Here is a 22,019-nt window from a genome sequence, read left to right as displayed (position 1 = left end):
GGACGGGGGGGCGGAGCGGCCCCGCCCACCGGCTGTTAAGCGGCGGTTTGAGGTGGCGGGAGGAGGAACAGGCGAGGGGGGGGGGAGCAGCGCGTCGGGAGCGCGCGGAGCGAGAGCGCGTGTGGCGGCGGTGCGGCCGTCATGGAGCTGCTGAGGAAATGGCTGGGGCACCCCGAGGACATCTACCACCTGCTGCGCTTCAAGATGGGCGGCTACCGCGTCGTCATGCCGCGGATGGACCCGGTGAGCGGCGGGGAAGGGGGTGGCTCAGGCGGGTGTCACCTCGCGGGGAGGGGTCGGCTGCTGTGAGCATCGCCTGACAGTAGCGCTGTGCAGCAGCTCCCTGCTGCCGTGCGTTGCACCGGGCCGGCCTTTGCTCGAGTTCTGAGCATTGCATTGCTTCGGAGCATCGCCCGGCTTCAGCGTTGCGTTGTGCATCGCGTCTCTTTGGGACGTCACACGGCCGCGGTGCTTTGCAGCAGCTTCCTGCTTCTAGCTGTGCTTGCATTGCACAGCCGGGATGCTCTGCATGCATTGCAGCTGCTGGGAGCATCGCACAGCCGGGATGCTTTGCATGTATCACAGCTGCTGGGAGCATTGCACAACCAGGGTGGTTTGCATGCATCCCAGCTGCTGGGAGCATTGCACAGCCAGGGTGCTTTGCATGCGTCCCAGTTGCTGGGAGCATCGCACAGCCGGGATGCTTTGCATGTATCACAGCTGCTGGGAGCATTGCACAACCAGGGTGGTTTGCATGCATCGCAGCTGCTGGGAGCATCGCACAGCCGGGATGCCTCTCAGCAGCATCCTGTGTGCTGGATCAGCCCTGACACGCAGGTACTCCACACCGCTTTGCAGCACCGTGCAGCTTCCCGTGCGTTCACACGGGCTCTGCTCTCTCCGTGCATCTCACGGCCGCGGTGCTCTGCACGCATGGCGGTGCTGGCAGGGGGCGCGCCGTTCTTAGGGGCCGGTCTCGGGGCGGAGCCCCCCTCCCTCGGCCGGCCCTCCCCGACACCCCCCCGCCGTGCCCATGGCGGCCAGCAGCAAGGCCACGGCTCTGCTGAAGCGCACGTTGGCTCTGTCCCCCCCTCGGGGCGCTCCCCGGACGGCTTTAGGGCGGCTGCGGGGCGGAGGGCGGCGGGGACAGCGCAGCGCTGCCGCTTCCTCCGGGCTCCCTCCGGCCGCTCGCCTTCAGCCCCCCCCGTTATGCCCCCCGTTGTGCCCTCAGGACTCGCTGGGACTCGGGCTCCGCACCTGTTACCGCTACCTCAACCAGACCAGCCGTAGCTTCGCCGCCGTCATCCAGGCGCTGGATGGAGAGCTGCGGTGAGTGGCGTTGGGGGTGGTTTGTGCGATGCCCACGTTGGTGGCTATGGGGGGGTGTGCGGTGCTCCCGTGTGCTGGGGTTGTGATAGTAGCAGGGGTCCATGCTGCGTCCCCGAGTGCTGGAGTGGCGTGGCTGAGCAGATCTGGGTGTCTGTGTGTGCTGGGGGTGTTTGGTTGGGATAGCAGCAAGCGTGGATTGTTAATAGTACTGGGGATGTTGAATTGGGATAGCTGTGGAGTTTGTACAGTGCCCCCCAAGTGCTGTAGCTGCTTGGTTGGGATGGCAGGAGGTGGCTATGCTGTGTCCCCAGGCTTTGAGGTGGCTTGGTTGGGATGGCAGGAGGTGGCTATGCTGTGTCCCCAGGCCTTGGGACTGTTTGGTTGGATGCTGTGTCCCCAGGCTTTGGGATGGCTTGGTTGGGATGGCAGAAGGTATCTATGCAATATCCCCAGGCCCTGTCTGAGCTGGTTGAGGCTCTGTGCAATGTCCCTGAGTACTGGGGATGCTTGATTGAGCTGAGCTGAGCAGGGGGTGTTGAGCCCATGCAGTGCCCCCAGGTGCTAAGGCTGCTGGTTTGGGATGGCCAGGGGTGTCCATGCAAGTGTCTTGGGCACCAGGACTAATTGGCTGGATTGGTTGGGAGGTGTCCATGCTACACTCCTTGACTGAGCCGTTGGGAAGTGCTCTACCACGCTGAGCAAAGCTTTCCAGGGGGTGCTCAGTGCAGCCCTACTACGTGCAGCAAGACATGTGCGTTATCCCAGCAGAGTTGCTCAAGCATGATGCCTCCATTCTGCTCCCTGCCAGCAACAGAACTCCTGTGTTCTTCAGCCTGGGCGTTGCAAGCTCTCAGCCAGCAGATGGTTAAATGCAGCACTGGGCAGCGTGCTGTTTGTGACACCCTGGGAATGTGTGTCCTGGCAGCTACGGGAGCTGCCTTTGGGTGCCTTGCTGGCTGCGAGGGGTGGAGAGGCATGGTGGGAAGCAGCAAACAAAACAAGGGGTCTGAAACCTGCAGGAAGGGTGCATGTGGGATCAGCTGCCTCTAAACTTCACCTGAGAGTTCCTCAGAGGCTTGCTCTGTGCTCACTTTTGCTTTACAAGTTTTGATAACCTATGCAGGAAAGCTGCACGTGGTAATAATAGCAGATGATGCAAGACTCAGCTTGCCTTGAGATTTTGTACATACCAATGCACATTTTTCCTGCTTCATTATATTCTTACAGAAATGGCTGTTTTCAGTACTGATCTTTTTCCATTTAATCCCAAGCCAGGTCAGTAGTTAAAGCCAGAGGTTGCTGTAGGTTTCACTCTGTGCTTGCAGCCGAACAGCTTTGCACAGTGTCAGCCCTAACACTGTGCTGTCTGTGGGTTTCCCAGCCCTGGGCTGGTATTTTGGACGCTGACCCACAGTTATATCCAGCATTTGTGAAGTGTCTGCAGGCTGTTTTGCAGGAAGGCAAAGAAACCCAGTGGTTTGGCTCAGATTGCATAGGAAGGCATGAGCAGAGCCAGGAACTGAACTTCTTTTTCTCCTTGCTTGCTGTATTTGCTAATACAGATATTAAGATACAGAGCAATAACACACCTTGCAACCTGCTCCCTGTGTCTGTATGCAGTGCTTGCCTCGGTCATCCCACTTTTATCTCCCTTGTCTGTCTTTCTGCTCTTTATCCTTGCATTGTAGCTTACTGGGATCATGAAGGCTCCTTATCCTGAGGGCTCAGAAACTCCATGCCTGGCATCCTAAAAACGTTGTTGCTGGATATTTGCAACCTACGTGAAGGGATTGTTGCTGAATTCCAGGCTGGATGTGGCTCTGGCAGCCTGGTCTGGTGGTTGGTGACCCTGCACATAGCAGGAGGTTGGAACTGGGTGATCATTGTGGTCCTTTTCAACCCAGGCCATTCTGTGATTCTGAATTGCAGCTGGCTCTACAGAGAAATACATTATCAAGGCACAGCGGTTTCACTTCAAGAGTTTTTGAGGCAAGAGGGAGAATAGGAAGGTTGTGATTTACGGGGCTTGAACCTGATTGGAACAGCAGGGCTTCCCAAGGAATTGATTTTGCTAGCTCAGGTCAGAGGAGCGCTGAGTCATAACAAGAGTAAAACTGGCTCATAGCAGAGTTACAGTGCTTCCTCTGAGTACTTCAGAAAGCAGAGCTTCTGGGAAAGTGCTTGGAGTGATGCTCCCCAGGCTCAGGTACTGCGGGCTGGGCTAGAAGGCATTGGTGTCCTCTTAGTTTCTTTTTGGTTGGATAAATTTTGTGCCACGTGGGCCATAGAATTATGTCATAGAACCACAGAATGGCCTGGGTTGAAAAGGACCACAATGCTCATCTAGTTTCAACCCCCCTGCTATGTGCAGGGTCTCCATGACCTTACGCAGCCCATTTCTTTTTTGGCAAGTGGGAGGCTCAAGACTTGGATTTCATCACCAGCTGAGCCAGCATCGTAGCTTCTGGTGGTGGGAAGAGGAGAGAGAGGCTGCCTGGTTCCTCTGCTCCCAGTCCAGGCCTCCTTTGGGATGGATGCTGCGGGTTCCTGTGGTCTGCAGAGAAAGGAGACCTTGTCTGGGGATGGGAGAGCTGCAGCTAGGACAGAAATGGAGAAACAGAATCATAGGATATCCCAAGTTTGAAGGGACACACACGGATCATCGAGTCCGACTCATGGCTGCGTGCAGGACCCCATCCCAGGCACAGAACTCAAGCTCCAGCCTCAGGCTGAAGTCAGCCTTGCTTTACAGAAGCCATCACTTCTCATTTGTGAAGAGGAGGAGGTGCTGCTCCTCTGCCCAGCACTGCTGTGTGCTTTTTGGCAAGGACGGCACTGCGTTGTTGGCTTTGGCCCCTCACATCAGCCTCAGTCTGGAGCTGCTTTCACCTAGTAATGAGTGCTTAAGCAATCCCAGCTCATTTCCATTTGTCAGCCATTTAATAAGTACATCACCCCTTTGGAAATTCACTGTGCTCATCAAGAGCTAGGGGATTATTTTACATACATCCAGTGTTTCTCATCAGGAAAGTTTTCTGTGCTTCTTCTTACAGCAGTACCCTTTCTGGTGTGCTGGAGCACCTCTGTGAGGAAAGGCTGAGGCTGAGGGAATTGGGAGTGTTTAGCTTGGAGAAGAGAAGGCTCTGGGGAGACCTCATTGTGGCCTTCCTGTACTTGAAGGGAGCCTATAAACAGGAGGGGGAATGACTGTTTGTGAGGGTGGGTGGTGATAGGACAAGGGGAATGGTTTTAAACTGAGACATTAAACGAGGTTTAGGTTGGATATGAGGAGGAAGTTTTTCCCCCAGAGGGTGGTGAGGCACTGGCACAGGTTACCCAAGGAGGCTGTGGATGCCCCATCCCTGCAGGCATTCAAGGCCAGGCTGGATGTGGCTCTGGGCAGCCTGGGCTGCTGGCTGGCGACCTGCACACAGCAGGGGTTGGAAATGGATGAGCATTGTGCTCCTTTTCAACCCAGGCCATTCTAGGATTCTGAGAAGCCATGCTTTTCACCTTTAACCTGTTCTTATTGCCCCAGGATTTGAGCATCCCATCCTAAGGCATTTTATTCTTACCTTCTTTCATGGCCCAAGATAAGCAGTGTCCTCACAGCAGTGCTGGAGGGGGATTGGACACGAGTGTCTCCATGCTTGTGTTGATCTGGAAGTGCCACACTGAACACTGTGTGATGAATCTTAGCTGTGTTTCCTGTGTGACAGGTGATTGTTTCTTCTCTCCCCACAGGCATGCTGTCTGTATATTTTACCTAGTTCTCCGTGCCCTGGACACCATAGAGGATGACATGACCATCAGCTTAGACGTAAAGGTCCCGATGCTGATTGAGTTTCACTCTTATCTCTATCAACCGGAGTGGAAATACATGGAGAGCAAGGAGAAGCACCGGCAGGTGCTGGAGGACTTCCCAACAGTAAGGCACCCACCCCCTCCTTCAGCTGCATGGGTTGCCTTGTGTGCAGCCATCTCCATGTTGCACGTGGTTCTGTAGCTCTGCGTGTGGGGTTGGAGGGCAGAACCCTCTCACTTTCTGTGCTGCTTTATGCTTTTCCTCCTATGCAAAGGGCACCTGTGTGCTTTGCAGAACCAAAACTAGTGAGGGCTTAGGAGAACAGAGCACCAGGAACTTTTTCAGCCAGAGGGTGGTGAGGCAATGGAACAGGTTGCCCAAGGAGGCTGTGGATGCCCCATCCCTGCAGGCATTCAAGGCCAGGCTGGATGTGGCTCTGGGCAGCCTGGGCTGCTGGTTGGTGACCTGCACACAGCAGGGGGTTGGAACTGGATGAGCATTGTGGGCCTTTGCAACCCAGGCCATTCTAGGCTTCTATGAACTTCTTACCTTCCCTATGGTCTGCACAACATGGTGCTCTCATAAATTAGAAGAAATTTTGTGTGCCAAGTGTAGCTAGTTTTGTCCTGTAACTCTCAGATTATACCAATCCAAGGCCACAGAGCCTTCCCAAAGATATTGTTGTGTCTGATCTGCTGCCAGAGATTGTAGCATTTAGATTGAGAACAGACTGAGCCTGTGCTTTGCGGGCCTTGAAACAACTCTCCTTGTGGGAGCTGTCCTGGATCTCTAGCCAGGGATGTGAGCCTGGTAAACAAGTCTTACTCTTGTCTTCTAATAAAAGGTGAACTCTGATGTTGTTTTCTTTGTTCTTGACACTGTCTTTATTTCCTCTTGTTTGTACGTGATACAGATCTCCATGGAGTTTAGGAACCTGGCAAAGGTCTACCAGGATGTGATTTCTGATATTTGTCACAAGATGGGTGTTGGGATGGCGGAGTTCTTGGAAAAGAAGGTGGATTCTCAGAGTGAATGGGATCGGGTAAGTCTGTCCATACATAGTGAATGACAGAAGTGCAGTGAGTCAGTGGGAGACCCCAAGAAGACAGGGTTTCAGTTACATCTGAGGAGCAGGGTTGGCCATTGCATCTCTTCCTACATGATATTCATATCCAGGAGCCTTCTCCTGAAATCCAGCATCTTTCATGTCCATGTCTGTAGGGAAAGGGCATTCCTGTGTGAAGTGGGTTCAGCAGGGTGAGGGAGGCAGGCTGTATGGGCTCGGAGAGAGTGGAACTGCTGGTCCTGTGGTAACAGGAGGGTGTGGATGACTGGTGTAGCCCACCAGCACGTTTTGGGTGACCCAACATGTCAGCTGTTCCCTTGTGGGCAGCCCATTTGGTGCTGAGAGCAGAGTGGCACCAGCAGTCACTGACGTGGCAGAGGACTTCCTTGGCAAAGCGTTTGCTAAGCACGGAAAGGCTGAGATGGAGCAAGGAGAGCCATGCAAACTTGCAGAAAATGTAGTGTGAATTACCTCCTGAGCTGTGAAACATGCTGTGCTAAGTAGGCAGCTCTTAGTAACTGCTCCTTTTATCTTGTTTTTTTTTTTCCCTGCCCTTTCCCCTCCTGGTGCCTCACAGTATTGCCACTATGTGGCTGGGCTGGTGGGGATAGGCCTTTCCCGACTCTTCTCTGCATCAGAGCTGGAAGATCCTATTGTAGGACAGGACACAGAGCTGGCAAACTCCATGGGCCTCTTCCTGCAAAAAACCAACATCATACGTGACTATCTAGAAGACCAGCTGGAAGGAAGGGAGTTCTGGCCAAGGGAGGTAAGGGAAAACATTGCCTTTAGGTGAGCATGTCTGCTGTGCTTCTCAAAATGCTTTTTCTGTGCTAAAAAAGACTGAAAGTGCTGTTGTTGCTGCTCTGACAGTGAATTGCAGCTTCTCCTTGTAACAGTTCCTTCAAGAGTTGTCTTGAAAATCCCCGTGGCTGGGGTTTTTCCATCACTGATAATTTTGTTCCTGTCCCTTTATAATCTTTTGTACTCCTCTTCAAGATCTGTTGTGGGTGTAGCCAACGAGCCATGCTTTCCAGGACACGTGTCTCACAAATGCTCTGCAGGGTGCATAGTTTAAGGTGCACTGCTAAAATTATAGCATCCATTGTGTCTCTTTAAATCAAAGTTAATGGGAAAGGTTTGACAGTCTACAGGTCTGTCTGATAGAGCATTTTGTGATACCAGCCTGGCACATGAGCTGTATTTCTTTGCCCTGCCTAGAGAAGACATGAAAGTGCACCCTTTTTCCTCATAGAATCACAGAATGGCCTGGGTTGCAAAGGCCCACAGCGCTCCTCCAGTCCCAACCCCCTGCTGTGTGCAGGTCACCAACCAGCAGCCCAGGCTGCCCAGAGCCACATCCAGCCTGGCCTTGAATGCCTGCAGGGATGGGGCATCCACAGCCTCCTTGGGCAACCTGTTCCAGTGCCTCACCACCCTGTGGGGGAAAAACTTCCTCCTCATATCCAACCTAAACCTCGTTTAATGTCTCAGTTTAAAACCATTCCCCATCTATACAAAGGTCCCATCTGTATGAAGGTCACTGTCACATTTCCAGAGCCCTTCCTTTAGCCTACTAAGCCCCAGTCCTCCTAGGCTCTTCTGATCATTCTTGGTTCCCCCAACCTCTCACTGTAACTGATGTCGCCTTTATGATATGAATGTACCCTCCAACTTCTGAGTCCTTATCTTGCTGTTTAGGTTTGGAGCAGATACACAAAGAAGCTCTCTGACCTTACCAAGCCAGAGAACATAGATATGGCTGTGCAGTGTCTGAATGAGCTCATCACCAACGCTCTCCGCCACGTACCTGATGTCCTCACTTACTTGTCTCGCCTGAAAAACCAAAGTGTCTTCAACTTCTGTGCTATCCCCCAGGTAGGTTATTACATACAGGTGGTTATTCATCATCTGCAGCCCAGATGATCTGAAGTTGGAGGTGGGAGGGTTACGTAGCGTGTGATAGCCTGCATTATGCTGGTACCTGCCACTTCTGCTGTAGGTGATTGAGACTGCAGCTTCACTCCAGTGTGTTTTGCCAGTGATGTCACTAGGACCAAGGTTATTTCTGGAACAGCACTGGCACAGGTTGCCCAAGGAGGCTGTGGATGCCCATCCCTGGAGACATTCAAGGCCAGGCTGGATGTGGCTCTGGGCAGCCTGGTCTGCTGGTGGGAGATCCTGCACACAACAGGGGGGTTGAAACTAAATGATCATTATGGTCCTTTTCAACCCAGGCCAGTCTATGATTCTATTTCCTTTGCAGTCTGCTTGTAACGAGGGCTCTTTGTGTTTCTCCTTAGGTGATGGCTATTGCCACTCTTGCTGCCTGCTATAATAACAAGCAGGTGTTCAGAGGGGTAGTGAAGATCCGGAAGGGACAAGCTGTCACTCTGATGATGGATGCCACAAACATGCAATCTGTCAAAGCCATCATGTACCAGTATGTGGAAGAGGTAGGTTGAACAGCTTGCTTGGAATCATTTCTGGCTGTTGTGTTCTCATTCCTGGCGTGGAATTGGCTGTCCCTTGCAGACCCATGAATCTATGAATCTTTTCATTACATTTCTATTAGTGCCAGGACACCTGACGTGGTGTTGGCATCAGCCAAACTGGCTGCTTGGTCCTTTAAGCATACCCTTGGTCTGTGCCTGTGCAAAGAGGCAGAGACCAATGTCTTGTCTTGATTCTGATTGAGAGTAAGATGAGTCAGCTTTCAGAGCACCAGAGCTTCCCATCTGACCAGGCAAGATGACTGTTCCAGCAGTGCTTTTCTTCTAAACAGGTTGCATCATCTCCCCAGAGACAGCTCTGCAGCTAGTGCTCTTGTTTTCACCGTGTCCGTAGTTGCAGCTAATGTGGTGCAGTTTGTGTTTGCACTTCCTGGCCAGCATTAACTAAGGCTGGCTCTTTTGCAGGTATTTAAAGCAGCAGAACTCATGGCTTCAAGGTACTGTGGGTGTTAAAAGTTTACAGAGAAGAACAGCTAGTGAATGGATTCATGGGATTCAGTGGGGAGTGTTTAATAAAAACACGTCATGTCATGCATCAGGGAGACCCCAAACCATGGGCTGTTAGAGCTCCCTTTGGAGGCAGGCCAAACCCATGGCAACGGGATTTTCCAACCCCAATACCATGGTGTTTTCCAGTCGAGGTAACTGTCTGAAGTCACACCAGCTGCTGATCACCCTGGGGTGTCCTTGCTGATTTGGGTGAGCTGCAGCCCAGCAGCAGTGAGTGAGGCTTGCTGGGCCAGAGCTACTTGCCCCAGAGCACTGCTTTGTGGCTGATGTTTGCATCAGAGGCGTGGTAGTACATCTCCCGTCATGGGGTGCCCTCAAGAGGCTGCCTGGCTTAATGCACTTCTCAAGGGAAGTGGACTTTGGCCCCACGCAGCAGCTGAGCCATCCACCATGAGGTTACTCTTGAGGATGTGCTGCTTCGTGACCCACGAAGCTCCCTCTTCCACGCAGAAATCCCATTTATCTCCTCAACCACATGTATAAACCACGCTCCCCCTTCTCCCCTCCCCAGATCTACCAGAAGATCCCCAGCACGGACCCTTCATCCAACAAGACGCAGCAGATCATCGCCTCCATCCGTGCCATGAGCCTGCCCAGCGGCCCCATGGCCTCACGCCATCACTATTCCCCCATCTACCTGTCCTGTGCCATGCTCCTGGCTGCTCTCAGCTGGCAGTACCTCAGCACCATCTCCAAGGCCACCGAAGAGTACGTCCAGGCGGGTGAGAACTGAAGAGCCAGGAGGGTGGCAGGAGTGAGATGGTCAGTAGATGGGCAGCAGAGGCTCCTTGTCCCCTGGTGGTGGGGATGGCCGGGTGCCACCGGGTCCACGGGCAGTGATGAGGATGGGATGCTGGTGGGGTTGGAGCATCAGGGCGATGGTGTGGCATTGTCAGACCCCGCTCCTCCCCAATCCTTCTGTCTGCACAGATGGTTACAAATGCCAGTTGGAGTCTTAACTGTTTGGGGTTGCATTTTTTTTCCTCCTTTCCTGTTGGACAGTTTACCTGATTATCATTATTACTATTCTTATTTTGGTTAGGATGGTTTAAATAGAAACTTCAATTGCCTCTTTTCTTGCTTGAGATTTGAGACCCCTTTCCAGCTCAGAACTGGGATGGGAGCCTTTGGGTTTTGCCTCCCTTACATAACCCCTTCCCCATCACTTCAACACTGGAAGCATATGGAGGGCTCTGGCTTCAGCAAGGAGGGACAAGTCTTAAAAGGTCTGGCCATCTTCTGGCCACCAACCCAGGCTGGGTGACATCCTGCAGCCTGGAAATGGGCAGGGGCAATCTTCACTTTTGTGTTGTACTGGAAGAGGCTGCTAGGCTTGAAACAAGCCCTTTTGTTGTTAAGTATGTTGGAGATGTTAGCATGCATCCTGCTAAAAGCCATCTGCAGCATCTCCTTCAAGCACTGCGCTGTGGAGTTGTAGAGCTTTGTATTTTACCAGCTGAGGGGTGGTGAAAGGGAGGGGGAAGGAGGTGCCACCTACCCTCTGCTGTCTGGGCTCTGCACTTCTTCAGCCCAAGGGGATGGGTGGCCTGGGCAAGCTTCCCCGGCCCAGGGATGCAGCTGGGGATGCTTAGGGTTCTGCTGGCACATGAACTGGAAGAGTTCTCCGCTGCTCCTTTGAAAACACAGCAGCCTGGACTTTGAGTGGGCCATGTTTCTAATGTGAACAACCAGGGCTGAGAAGAGGAGACAACTGTTTCAAGTCTCGTTTTCCTGGGGTGTAATTGTTTTCAACGTCCCTAATTCTCCACTGCTGCTTTGTGCGATGGGGGGGACACAGCCTGGTACAGGACAGAGAAAAATCTACCAGGTAGTAAGGCCAAGCCTGTGTGGCCAGACTGTTACTTGGAGGGAGGATCCCTACTCTACAAGGACTGCTGTAGATAGTTTTAAGCTGTTGTTCAAAAGAACTTGTGGTAGCTCCCTTTGTGCAGCTTCCTGTCTTGTTGAAATTAAAGTTTTCTTTGGAAAGAAAAAAAAAAAGAAAAATGTGTTTTGTGCATTTTTTTTTCGGCTCTTCTCTCTTTTATTGTATTTCCTTGCCCTGCCACAAGCTCTAGCCCTCAGCTCAGCTGAGTGGGGATGCTTCCTAACTCACACTGCATTTCTGTGTTGGGACTGCAGGTGTCCCGTTGGCTGCAGCCACCCTGTCCCCAGCACAGCCAGAGCAAGCACAGGCTGCACTCACATGAAGGCATGCATGAAAGGGTCACACCTGGCTTCCACGACAGCATAGTAATGAGAAGAATCATAGAATGGCCTGGGTTGAAAAGGGCCACAATGATCATCTGGTTTCACCCCCCCTCCTATGTGCAGCTTGATGTTGTTTCAGCTCACGAAGCACAAGTGACCACCAGGTGTTGGAGAAATCATTTATTGGCACAGTCGTTTCATTCGGATACACCAAAGTTCTGTTTCAATGAGTAAGCAGAGGTAGGGGGCTATTTTACAGTACAAGGGGAGAGCCTGCTTCACTCATGTCAGCTGTGTGGCCTTAGCTCGCCAATAGACTCTGTGCTTTCAGAGAAAATAAAAGGTTCTTCCATTACATTAGCACGGGCAGATCATACGATTCCTCCTACAGTTATTACACCTCCCACCCCCCCCCAGTTAAAAAAAAAATAAGGGTATTTCTTCCTTGATACTTGTGGCTCAAAGAAAGCTTTAGAGGTGTGCAAATAAGCAAGATACCTGCAAGCATCTGTATGAGCTCCCTGCAGCAGAGCTGGGGAACACTTTGCAGCCGACATGCAGTGTCTGCAGTCCCAAAGCACCACGCCAACATGCTAAAAGCAGCACCCTCACCAAGGCACGACCCAAAGCACAACCAAGCTGCCTTTGACAGACGCAGCTTCCCCTGTCTAGCAATGCTGCAGGACATTTGATCAAAGGCTCATGGAGCTCAGGCCAGGCCCTTCCCTAGGATCAATAACCCCAGACTACAGCAGGAAGGAAAAAAACAAAAAAAGAAAGAGAAAAAAAGAGTTAAAAAAGAAAAGGAGTGGTTTAGAAAGCAGCCAAAATAATGGAGCAGAGCGAGCAGTGCACAGATGACTTGTTACAGGCAGGAGGGGCTCTATGCAGCTCCAGCCAGAGCCAGCCCCACACCAGGTTCTTCAGTTTCCTGTCATTACAAAGTCCTAACCCATCCAGCAAGGCACAGGCTCTCTTGCACACCCTGCTCCTTTTGGGTGCCAACAGCAGCCGGACCAGCCCAGCCACAAGTGCACAAGCCATGCATGGACACAACCTGCATTTCCCATCTCTGCTGCCCCACCAAGTCCCTGTTTCCAGCACAATGATTCCCATCCTCCCAGTAATACATCGGGCTGGAAGGGTTTCAGGCTACCCAAAGACCACAGCACGTGGGGTCACAGAGCCCTCCAGCAGTCCTCTGAGCAGGGAATGCCCTCCAGCTGCGAGCCACCAGGAGCAGAGGGCTTGCAGACAGCAGCTCGCAAGAACACAGAACCTGCCACCTCCAGCTCCACCGTACAACTAAAACCAGAACGAAATAAAAAGATAAAAAGCTTTAATTAAAGGAACCTCAACTATAGTCTCTTAAGAGTGGGGGCTCTGCGCCCAACCCGCTATCAGTTAAAAGCGTCAGGGACTTGGGATTATTTGTGGTGTGATCAACTCATCAGCAGTGATGCAGGAGGGTGGTTACACCCTCGTCCAGTATTGCTCCGTCCTGGGGACGCCAGCCACGATCTCAGACTCAATGCCACAGTGGTCCTCTCCTCGGAGGATTTTGAAGAAGCCTGGAAGGACACCATGGAAAGAAGTCACCTCCCTCTGCACCAAATGCCCAAGGAGACCCTGCAGCACCAACAGCTCTGTGCTCCTCACCGTTATCTCCCCAGTCGGTGTTCCAGGAGTTGGCAGCCAACCAGTATGGGGTCCCATTCTCGACGCCCCAGCCCAGGATCCGGATGGCGTGGCCTCCAACCTGCTCCCCTGACACGTGCTGGTACACCCCTGCAAGGCAACACGTCAATGGCCTTCTGCTGTACAGCACCAATGGCTGCCAAGGGATTCCATGTAGAACCCCAGAGACCTGATGAGAAAGCGGGGTCTTTTTGTTAAATGCACTCAAACAAAAAGCTTAAAAATGGAATAAAGGAGAGTCTGGAAACACTGGCACAGGTTGCACAGAGAGGCGGTGGTGCCCCATTCCTGCAGACAGCCAAGGTCAGGCTGGATGGGGCTGTGAGCACTGATGGAGCTGTGGGTGTCCCTGCTCAGTGCAGGCAGTGGGACAGATGGCCTTCAAGGGGCCCTTCCAACTCCAGCAGCTCTGCTGTGAACTTGAGAACTCCTTTCAGACTTGCAAACAGGGAAAGAGCCACACAGATGAAGCAGGTGAAGCCCTGAAGCTGATGCTCACCAGATTTGTACATCAAGAAGTCCTCGTAGACAATAAAGGCTCCTTCCACTGGGCCATTCTTGTAGATCTCAGCCATGATTTCCTTCTCGCTGCGAGGGACACCATAGGATGTGATGCCTGGCAAGGTGAAAGAAGTCCTACTATCAGCACAGCACCACTGAGCCCATCAGACCTTGGGATGGCTGTACCATGACTCTGGAAGTGGGCCCCAGCCCACTTGCAGAACCCCAAGCCCTACTCTGTACCTCTTGTCCAACTTCATTTCCAAAACAAAACAAATTACTTGGCGCTAAGACAAATCTCCAAGCAGCAGCCAGACTACCCTACATATAGAAGAATATCACTACCAGCAGTGGGTAGGAAAGGGAGCAGCTTCAAGGCCATCCTCTTGGGGGGCTCAGGACCTTGCCATTCAACCCAGACACGGGCACCATCACAGCAGTGAGGGGACTCACCTTCCAGCAGCTGCAGTGAGGCCACAAGGACCCACACCAGCTCCCCCATTAATACAAACAAGCACATCTGACAGGCTTATGCGTGCCCCAAGAACCACCCATTCTGAAGATGCCCAGGAACCCAAACCAGCCACCATAGAATTGCTTCAGAAGAGCTTCAACCCCTCAGCGAGCAGCTCTGGAGCTCTGGAGCAGCATTGGAGGCCACGTCCCTTACCGTAGTGCTTGTCCTCCTTGTAGGAAGGTGAGTAACCAGGTTCACAGTGCCGGCTGCACCTGGGGGTTTCTCCTCCCTCCCCAGTGCAGGGTGGCCGGGAGCCATTGACGTGGTGCTCACAGGGTGGGATGGTGTAGGGCCTGCAGCCTGGCAAGGGCAGAGGTGCCATGAACTGACAGTCCCCCAGTGCCCCCATCCCCAACAGCCACGCTAGAGAAGACATCTGAAGCCATGAGCAAGGGTATGACCCTTCTGACCCAGAAACCCTATGGATCAGTGGGTGCAAGCAGGAGTAGGTCATCACCAGATGAGCAATCAGGGCAATTTTCCAGCCTGGAAATTGCTTTTGAAAGAAGAAATCTGTCAGAAGGATTCTCGCTCTCACCAAAAGCATATTAAACTGGTTTAAAGCCACCCAAACCGTTCACAGCCTAATTCAGGCCTGCCCAGACTATGAAAGCAAAGACCTGTGGGGCTGTAGCTCTGACCACAGGTCAGACCTGCATCCTGCAGGTGAGTACTGCACAGGGGGGACAGTGGGGACAGCAAGAGCCAGATGGGCCCAAGGCTCAAACTTGAAGGAGGGAGCAGCCACTAGGATGCAGACCAGCATGCCCTCAAGGAAACGATCCTATAACCAAGCTGAGATGCTCCTCTTTGCTTTCACCAGTGTATGCACCAGCACTTACCCACATGAGAGTCGTAGAGACCCCCGGACACGAGGCCCCTCTCTGTCCAGTACCTCCATGCACCAGAGGGGTAACCACCATTGCACCTGCAGAAAGAGGCAGCAGTATGAGCTCCAGCCTGCTCAGAGCCAAAACCATCCCCTTCTGAGACAGTAGGGAGCAACTGAGCCCGTCTGGGACAAATAGAGGGAAGCATTCTGCATATCAATGCTTTAAAGCCTCACAGCAATAAGCTAAGAGAACCTATGCCTCCAAATCCCAGAGCTGCAGTGCCTGGAGTCGGAGTCTCCTCACCATCTCCCTGATCACCTGCCACCAGCAACACTCAGCTTGAAAAACCCCACTCCCAGCCCTGCTCCCAAAGACCACAAAAAGCCACAGGCAAAGGGCTAGTGCCTGACAACCAAGGCTTTGTGGTTAGCAGAAGATCCTTTGGCCAGCTACCGTTATGTGCTTGCCCTCTCCACATGAGCCACCATCACCGGGCTGCTGCTGGAGGAGGGATGTGGCCCAGAGAGACCTTCAGACCCCATTATGTCCCCATGTAACTCTAGCACCTATAAATGCCTGGAGTGGCTTCTTGTTGATGGGGAGGACTTAAAAGATCATAGAATCATAGAATGGCCCGGGTTGAAAAGGACCACATTGATCATCTGGTTCCAACCCCCTGCTATGTGCAGGGTCACCAACCAGCAGACAAGGCTGCCCAGAGCCACATCCAGCCTGGGCTTGAATGCCTGCAGGGATGGGGCAAGATGAGATGAATCAGGCACCTCTGGGTTGTGTCCCTGCTCCTCCCACCCACCCTCGAAGCAAACAAGTCCCAGGAACAGCTCACCCCATGCCACACTCGAAGCCACAGCATGACAGCAAGTCCTCCGCCGACACCTCCACGCTCACCTTGGCATTGGTGTGAACACAGATTCTGTCTGAAATCGCTTCCACAGCACCAAAAGCCTGTGGGCAGCCCCCAAAACACAAGGGAAGGCCATTAGAGCCGCCCATGGGAAGAGAAACCAGGCAGATTTCTGTCCCTTCCCAGGGATGAGCTGAGCGTGGCAAGCATGAGCCTGGCTGGGACAAACCCCATCGCAGGATCCCTCGTGCCCACATTTATATGGCTCAGTGAAAAAACTCAATGGGATGTCCACCAAACTCTGCACCAACACGACTCAATGACAACGTGTCCTTACCCAGCAAGAGCCACAGGAGCCCTGGTCTCTGATCTCGCTGATGGTGGGACAGTTGGGCCACTGCTTCCGCGAGTCAAAGGTATCTGGCAAATCCATGTCTGCAGCAAAATCTACCCTGCAAGGGAGAAAGAGAGAAGGCTTGTTATGGCTTCTGAAGGTGACCTGGAGGAGGAGTGCTCTTGTTACTTGACTACTGAAGGAGAACAAACACTTCTGAAGTCTTCAGGCCAGGTCAGCAGCTCCTCCAGTGCTTTGAGTTTCCAGGATTACAACTTACACAGTCACTCAAGTAGCTGGCAGGACGCACCACACAGCGTGGTGAAGCATGGAACAGGCTGCCCAAGGAGGCTGTGGATGCCCCATCCCTGCAGGCATTCAAGGCCAGGCTGGATGTGGCTCTGGGCAGCCTGGGCTGCTGGTTGGTGACCTGCACATAGCAGGGGGTTGGAACTGGATGAGCGTTGTGGGCCTTTGCAACCCAGGCCATTCTGTCATTTTATGAAGGGCTGTAAGGAGAATCTGGAGAACTACAGCCTGACCTCAGTGCCAGGGAAGCTTATGGAGCAGATCAGCTTAAGTTAGATCACATGGCATGTGTGGAACAACCAGAGCATCAGGCCCAGCCAGCGTGGATTCATGAAAGGCAGGACCTGCTTGACCAACCTGATCTCCTGTGTGATGGAGCGACCCACTGAGCGGACAAGGGCTGCCCAGGGAGGTGTGGAGTCACCATCCCTGGAGGTGTTCAAGAAACATGCAGATGATGTACTGAGGGACACGATTTAGTGGGGAAATACTGGTGGTAGGTGGGTGGGTTGGACTGGATGATGTTGGAGGTCTCTTCCAACTTTGGTAACTCTATGATTCTGTGTTCCTGTGTCTAACCCCATGCAAGATACCCACCAGTGAGCTGCATCCAGAGGAACCCCACTCACAGCCTGCAGGGCAAGATCCACTGGAACAGTGGAGGGAGGTTGTGGAGTCTCCTTCTCTGGAGATGTTCAAGACCTGCCTGGATGCCGACCTGTGCGACCTGCTGTAGGGAACCTGCTTTGGCAGGGGGTTGGACTCGATGATCTCTGCAGGTCCCTTCCAACCCCTACAATTCTGTGATTCCCCTCCCCTACAGACACTCCAGGAGCACCCACAGCAGCTCCCACGAGGCTCTCCCCACTCTCTCCCATAACTCACCTTTCAGGGAGCTTGGGCCCACCCAGGAAGGTGCCACACAGCTTCTTCACATAGCTCATGTCAGTGTTGTGGAAGTTGTGCCCTGCCTGGGAAGAGACACAGCCTTGATGCAGCCACCGTGGTGAGACTCCCAGTTCACATCTACCGAGTCCCACTGAGGTTGTCCCTCAATGCACCCCCAAGCACACACCAGTACTCACCTTCCAGGTGGTGTTGAGCTTGTTTATGTGGTTGACCAGGTCACTGGAGAGGGGTGGGTAGTAAGGAATGCTGCGGGCATTGGCGAAGGCCACCAGGACACACAGGATGGACACGGACGGCCACATCTTGGCTGCAGAATGGGACACTGCACCTGCACCCAGATTTGGATGTTGCTGGAGGATGTCCCCACCTGAGCTCTGGTTGACAGAGCACCATGTGGGAGGAAAGGTCAGGAAGGACACAGGAGCAAGCTAGTAACTCCCTCCTGCTGCTCAGAAGCGATCAGACATGGCAACCCTGCAGGATTAGCAGCAGCAGGAAAGTCCCTTTTGAAGCAGATCCAAGGGATTGAACTTGGAGGGTATTACAAGCTGCCCTTTACTTCCACAAAACCAAAGGATAAGGGCTAGGAGACAGAAACACGTGATCGAACTGCAGGCCTGCAGAACTCACTGGAACATCCTCCAGTTGGATGGGACACACAGGGATCGATGAGCCCAACCTCTGTCCCCACACAGCACCCCCAAACCCCATCCCTATGGCTCAGAGCAGTGTCCCAGTGCTCCCTGAGCTCCAGCAGCTCAGGGCCATGCCAACCACCCCGCTTTCCCCTCTTGCAAGCCCAGGCTTAAGCCCTGCTGGCCCAACAGGCCAAAGCAGCCCCGCAGATGCAAGCAGAGACGGGGATACACACACAGCCCCATGCAGACTGCCTCCACCCACATGCAGCCAAGTTCAGCCCTGCAAGAGAAGCAAACCCAGCAGGAGTGCCCTACTTTCCACCAGCAACAAGCCCAGACGGCTGCGGCCGACTGTATAAAGGAGTTCTTTGCTTCATTTTATTTTATTTTCCCGCTATTTATTAACTCTTCCCCCCATCCCGCAGCCTCTCGATGCTTTCAGCAGGACTGCACATAGCAGTGCACGGCTCGTTGAATCACAGAATGGCCTGGGTTGAAAAGGACCACAATGATCACCTAGTTTCAACCCCCCTGCCATGGGCAGGATTGCCAACCACCAGACCAGGCTCCCACCAGGGTCCTCTCACCCCAAATATCACTTCTACAAAGCAGTTCCCTACACATTTGCTCACATAGAGGTTTCTCCCAGAGCAGAAACCTGCTGCCAGAGGATGAGGTCCCTGAGGTCTCCCAAGCCTCTCTGGCATAGGATGGTTGCAAAATGGCAATTGAAACACTGGTGAGCAGGGTGTGGATATATCTGTCAGTGTCTGCACAACAACGGAGCATTTCTGCACCTGCAGATGCCCCATACAGCAACAGAATTCAACCCCTCTGCCACCCCCAAGATGTACCCAGTCCCTCCATACCACCTCAGCTGAATGCAGCACCGGACCACAGCCCCCCCCCCCCCCCCACCACTGGCACAAGGACAGCTCTGCTCCAGGGCTATAAATACCCCCCCTCCCAGCAGCCAAGCTTGAATTTCCTGGAGCAGAGCACAGAAGGGAGGCAGCCACCTGATCCCCGTCTGTTTGTGAGCAGGGTGCTCACAAATGTGACCACACAGCCAGCCCACACGGGCTGCACACCCAAGCTGCAGCCAAACCGAAAGCAGACACCGCTCCTTTCCTGGCGCTTTCCCCTTCGAGCAGCGCTTGCATTTCATGCAGCACAGTTTGCTTACACCCCAAAACGTGGCTCGAGGCCAGAAGCAGCCACATCTCCCCATGGAAACCTCCAGAGCCACTGCAGTAAGCAAGCAGCCCCTCCCCAGGCTGCAGCAAGCTGTGCTAGCAGGGACGTCAGGGGGTTTGATGCTTCCAGCTGGAGGGCGCCGAGCACCCCGTGACTCGGTGTAGGGTTGGGGTGAAGATGGAAAGGGAAAGCCCTGCTCTCATGTGATTCCTCCCTCCCAGCCTCCACGGATTTAGCAAGAGGCCCAGTCTATCTATAGAAGAGCCCAGGATGCATTTCCGCCTGGGGGAAGTCACGTGCAGCTCTGCCACCATCTCTCGGTGCCCGCAGATAAGGCTGAGCACAACAGTTTCCCCAGCAGCGTTATCATGCACCATTCTCTCCCCCCACAAACACTCTCTCCTCCCCCAGCCCTAGAGCTGTGCAGCCATTTCACATGCTGCACACCAGCCCTGAGAGCAGCGCTAACACCAAACTGGCATCAGCCACAGAGCCTGCAGAAATCTGCTCTTCCTTCTCCCCCTCCCACCCCATCTTTGCCTATAGGGTTGGTGACCCACCCGACCTAGCACTGTCTCCAAGCACAGCAGCTCCAGGTGTGCCTGCATTCTGCTCCTGCTCAGCTCTTGCAGGCTAAATGAGCAGCAAAAGCCACACCTTGTGGCTTGTTTAGCAAGCAACACAGAAAGGTGAAGCTCTCCATTCAAGCAGCAGCTGCATTCGCTTTTGGAACAGGCCCCTATCACCAAACCTCCCTGTTCCTTTCCTATGTGGATGGAGGAATCCATTGCTGCCAGAACCCACAAAGGCTCAAAACCCGGCATGGCCGCTGAGGGCTGTGGCAAAGGTGGTCTTCAAGTCCCCTGCCCTTCACTTTGTGATCTGGGATCCTGGAATGACATTTCTCAAAGCAAGACCAAGCTAACCTCCCTCCTGACCCCACACAGAACTCAAAGAATTCAGCCCTTCAGATGCTTGAAAAGAGGAAATGTCTGAGCACGAAGCCTGACAGCACTCTGAGCAGCTGCAGCAGTGAGATCTGCCTTCAAGGAGGATGCATTGCCCCTCTTTATCCCTGCTAAAGTTCCCTGCCCTCCTTCCACAGACAGAGCTATGAACACACAGACCAGAGATGCTCAGCCTCCTCCCACTGCAGCTTTCTCTGCAGCAGCAGCAGCAGCAGATGCTGAGCAAACCTTTCCACTGCAAACCCCATCACAGAGGTCTTCCCCATGTCAGCCCAGCTGAGCATGCAACTCATTTCCCTGCTCTTCCTGCACAGGCAGAAAAGAAACCACACCAAAATAAGCAGAGCGCAGCTCATGTGATCTCAGGCTGGGCGATAAGTCAGAGCCCTGAAGCACCCTCAGCACAGGGCTCAGACCCCTCCAGACATGCGGGGAAGCACCCACACACCCATCCCAAAGTGTCTGTGGAAGATAACATCTGACCCATCACCAACCCCTCCAGGGCACCCAAGTCATATGTCCTCTTCCTGCAAGAGCCCTTGGCCCCGAAACGAGCTTTGTCCTTTGTTCTGGCTCGGGTGTTTGTGTATGACTGAGCCACAAAGCAGCATGCAAGCAGTGAGCCAGTCCAGCTGGCCACCCTGCTTGGCTTGCTGGCTGGGGGCAAGCACCAAACCCACAGCCTGCTGACTGCATTACAGCTACCACTGCATGACGGGGATTTTTTTAAGCAGGCCTCTCTTCTCTACACCAATTCCTTCCCAGGAAAGCCAGCACATGGCTGGCAAAAGAAGAGAGTCACAGTAGTGCTCGTGTTTGGAGCAGGCTCTGGACACTGATGGAGCTGTAGTGATCACTGCAGGGGAAATGCACCAGACGGCCTTTAAAGGTCCCCCCCAACTCAGTGCAACCCTATGATGCAATAGTCATGCGTGTTCCCATACAGAGAACTGCTCCCAAATGCAGCTACACTGATTTCTCTCTTCCCTTTCCCACAAACTGCACAGCCAAGCACTGCCCAGGCTCCTCACTCTTGCCCAAGCCCCCCCAAAAAAACCACCAGCCCCAAGCTGGAGGGCGATGCTGCGATGCTGTGCTGCACCATGGTGAGCATCCTGGGGGGAGAACCATAGGGGGGATGAGCACCATGATGGGGGGGGGGGGGGGGGGGGGGAGGAGATGAGCATCACGGGACGGCCCCAGCGGCTGCCAACACCATCCCCTCGATGCCAAGTGGTCTCCTTTCAGCCAGCGCTCAGGAAACGAGGTTTCCTCTCCATCCATTAGGAAAACAAGGCTTCTTCCCCCCTTCCCCTCTCCCTTGCAGGGTTACGGTGCTTATTTTTGAGGCGCTATTACCTTTGAGACAAAGCTCACCCGCAGCCACAGCCCAAAGCCAAAGCACCAAACGCGGCTGGAAAAGGAAGGACAAGAGAGCTCTGCCCCCACGTTCCGAGCTACGGATGGGCTGAACCCATCCCCGGATCCCCACCGAGCCCCATTCCCTACCTGCCCCGCCGCACCGCTCCGCACCGCGCCCGGCCTCACTGCGGCTGCAGGAGGAGGAGGAGGAGGAGAGGGGAGGGAAAGAGGAGGGGTAGGAAAGAGGAGGGGAAGGCTGGGGCAGCAGCACGGCAGGGACCGCCCCGACGTGACAGCATCTCCTCGCTGCCCGCCTCCAGCCCTCCCCCGGTCTACCCATAGGGCTGTGCTTTGCTGAGTCCGTGCCCTTGCAGCTGTTCGCCTCTCAGCTTTAGTTTGCCTGCGTCCCACCCAGCCCCTGTGTCACACAGTGACAGCATTGCAGGGGCCATTG

The 22,019-nt window shown here is 53.7% G+C and overlaps 2 protein-coding genes across 3 annotated transcripts; one reads left to right on the top strand and one right to left on the bottom strand.

The window, feature by feature from the left end:
* Positions 1 to 56: 56 nt before the first annotated feature.
* FDFT1 (farnesyl-diphosphate farnesyltransferase 1) lies at positions 57 to 11,209 on the top strand. The gene is made up of 8 exons (XM_048937439.1): positions 57 to 243; positions 1,232 to 1,329; positions 5,074 to 5,257; positions 6,048 to 6,176; positions 6,778 to 6,969; positions 7,902 to 8,078; positions 8,504 to 8,656; positions 9,735 to 11,209. The coding sequence occupies exons 1-8, from the start codon at positions 142 to 144 to the stop codon at positions 9,954 to 9,956; spliced, it is 1,257 nt and encodes a 418-aa protein (XP_048793396.1). The 5' UTR covers positions 57 to 141; the 3' UTR covers positions 9,957 to 11,209.
* A 390-nt stretch (positions 11,210 to 11,599) lies between these two features.
* On the bottom strand, positions 11,600 to 21,846 carry CTSB (cathepsin B). Of its 2 annotated transcripts, none has more exons than XM_048937441.1 (10): positions 21,713 to 21,846; positions 17,577 to 17,774; positions 17,377 to 17,462; positions 16,186 to 16,300; positions 15,831 to 15,949; positions 14,993 to 15,078; positions 14,304 to 14,450; positions 13,632 to 13,748; positions 13,094 to 13,222; positions 11,600 to 13,005 (listed from the first exon to the last, which is right to left on the bottom strand). In XM_048937441.1, exons 2-10 carry the CDS (start codon positions 17,700 to 17,702, stop codon positions 12,908 to 12,910), a joined length of 1,023 nt encoding a protein of 340 aa, XP_048793398.1. In that variant the 5' UTR covers positions 17,703 to 17,774; positions 21,713 to 21,846; the 3' UTR covers positions 11,600 to 12,907. The 2 variants fall into 2 exon arrangements, with proteins under 2 accessions (XP_048793398.1, XP_048793397.1); XM_048937440.1 differs by having other exon boundaries at positions 17,577 to 17,728; positions 21,713 to 21,845.
* Positions 21,847 to 22,019: the final 173 nt, after the last annotated feature.

Source organism: Lagopus muta, chromosome 2 (genome assembly GCF_023343835.1).
Source record: "Lagopus muta isolate bLagMut1 chromosome 2, bLagMut1 primary, whole genome shotgun sequence".
In the NCBI taxonomy this organism is placed as follows: Eukaryota; Metazoa; Chordata; class Aves; order Galliformes; family Phasianidae; genus Lagopus; species Lagopus muta.
Note: the sequence above shows the minus strand (reverse complement) of the source record. Positions and strands in the feature narration are given on the sequence as shown.

Excerpts from the sequence above, each read along its gene's own strand:
- FDFT1 (XM_048937439.1), top strand. The coding sequence starts at position 142 with ATGGAGCTGCTGAGGAAATGGCTGGGGCACCCCGAGGACATCTACCAC. Across the intron at positions 244-1,231 it reads TCATGCCGCGGATGGACCCG|GACTCGCTGGGACTCGGGCT; the intron begins GTGAGCGGCGGG and ends TTGTGCCCTCAG. Across the intron at positions 6,970-7,901 it reads GGGAGTTCTGGCCAAGGGAG|GTTTGGAGCAGATACACAAA; the intron begins GTAAGGGAAAAC and ends CTTGCTGTTTAG.
- CTSB (XM_048937441.1), bottom strand. The coding sequence starts at position 17,702 with ATGTGGCCGTCCGTGTCCATCCTGTGTGTCCTGGTGGCCTTCGCCAAT. Across the intron at positions 17,463-17,576 it reads AGCTCAACACCACCTGGAAG|GCAGGGCACAACTTCCACAA; the intron begins GTGAGTACTGGT and ends GTCTCTTCCCAG. Across the intron at positions 13,749-14,303 it reads CAAGGAGGACAAGCACTACG|GCATCACATCCTATGGTGTC; the intron begins GTAAGGGACGTG and ends TCACCTTGCCAG.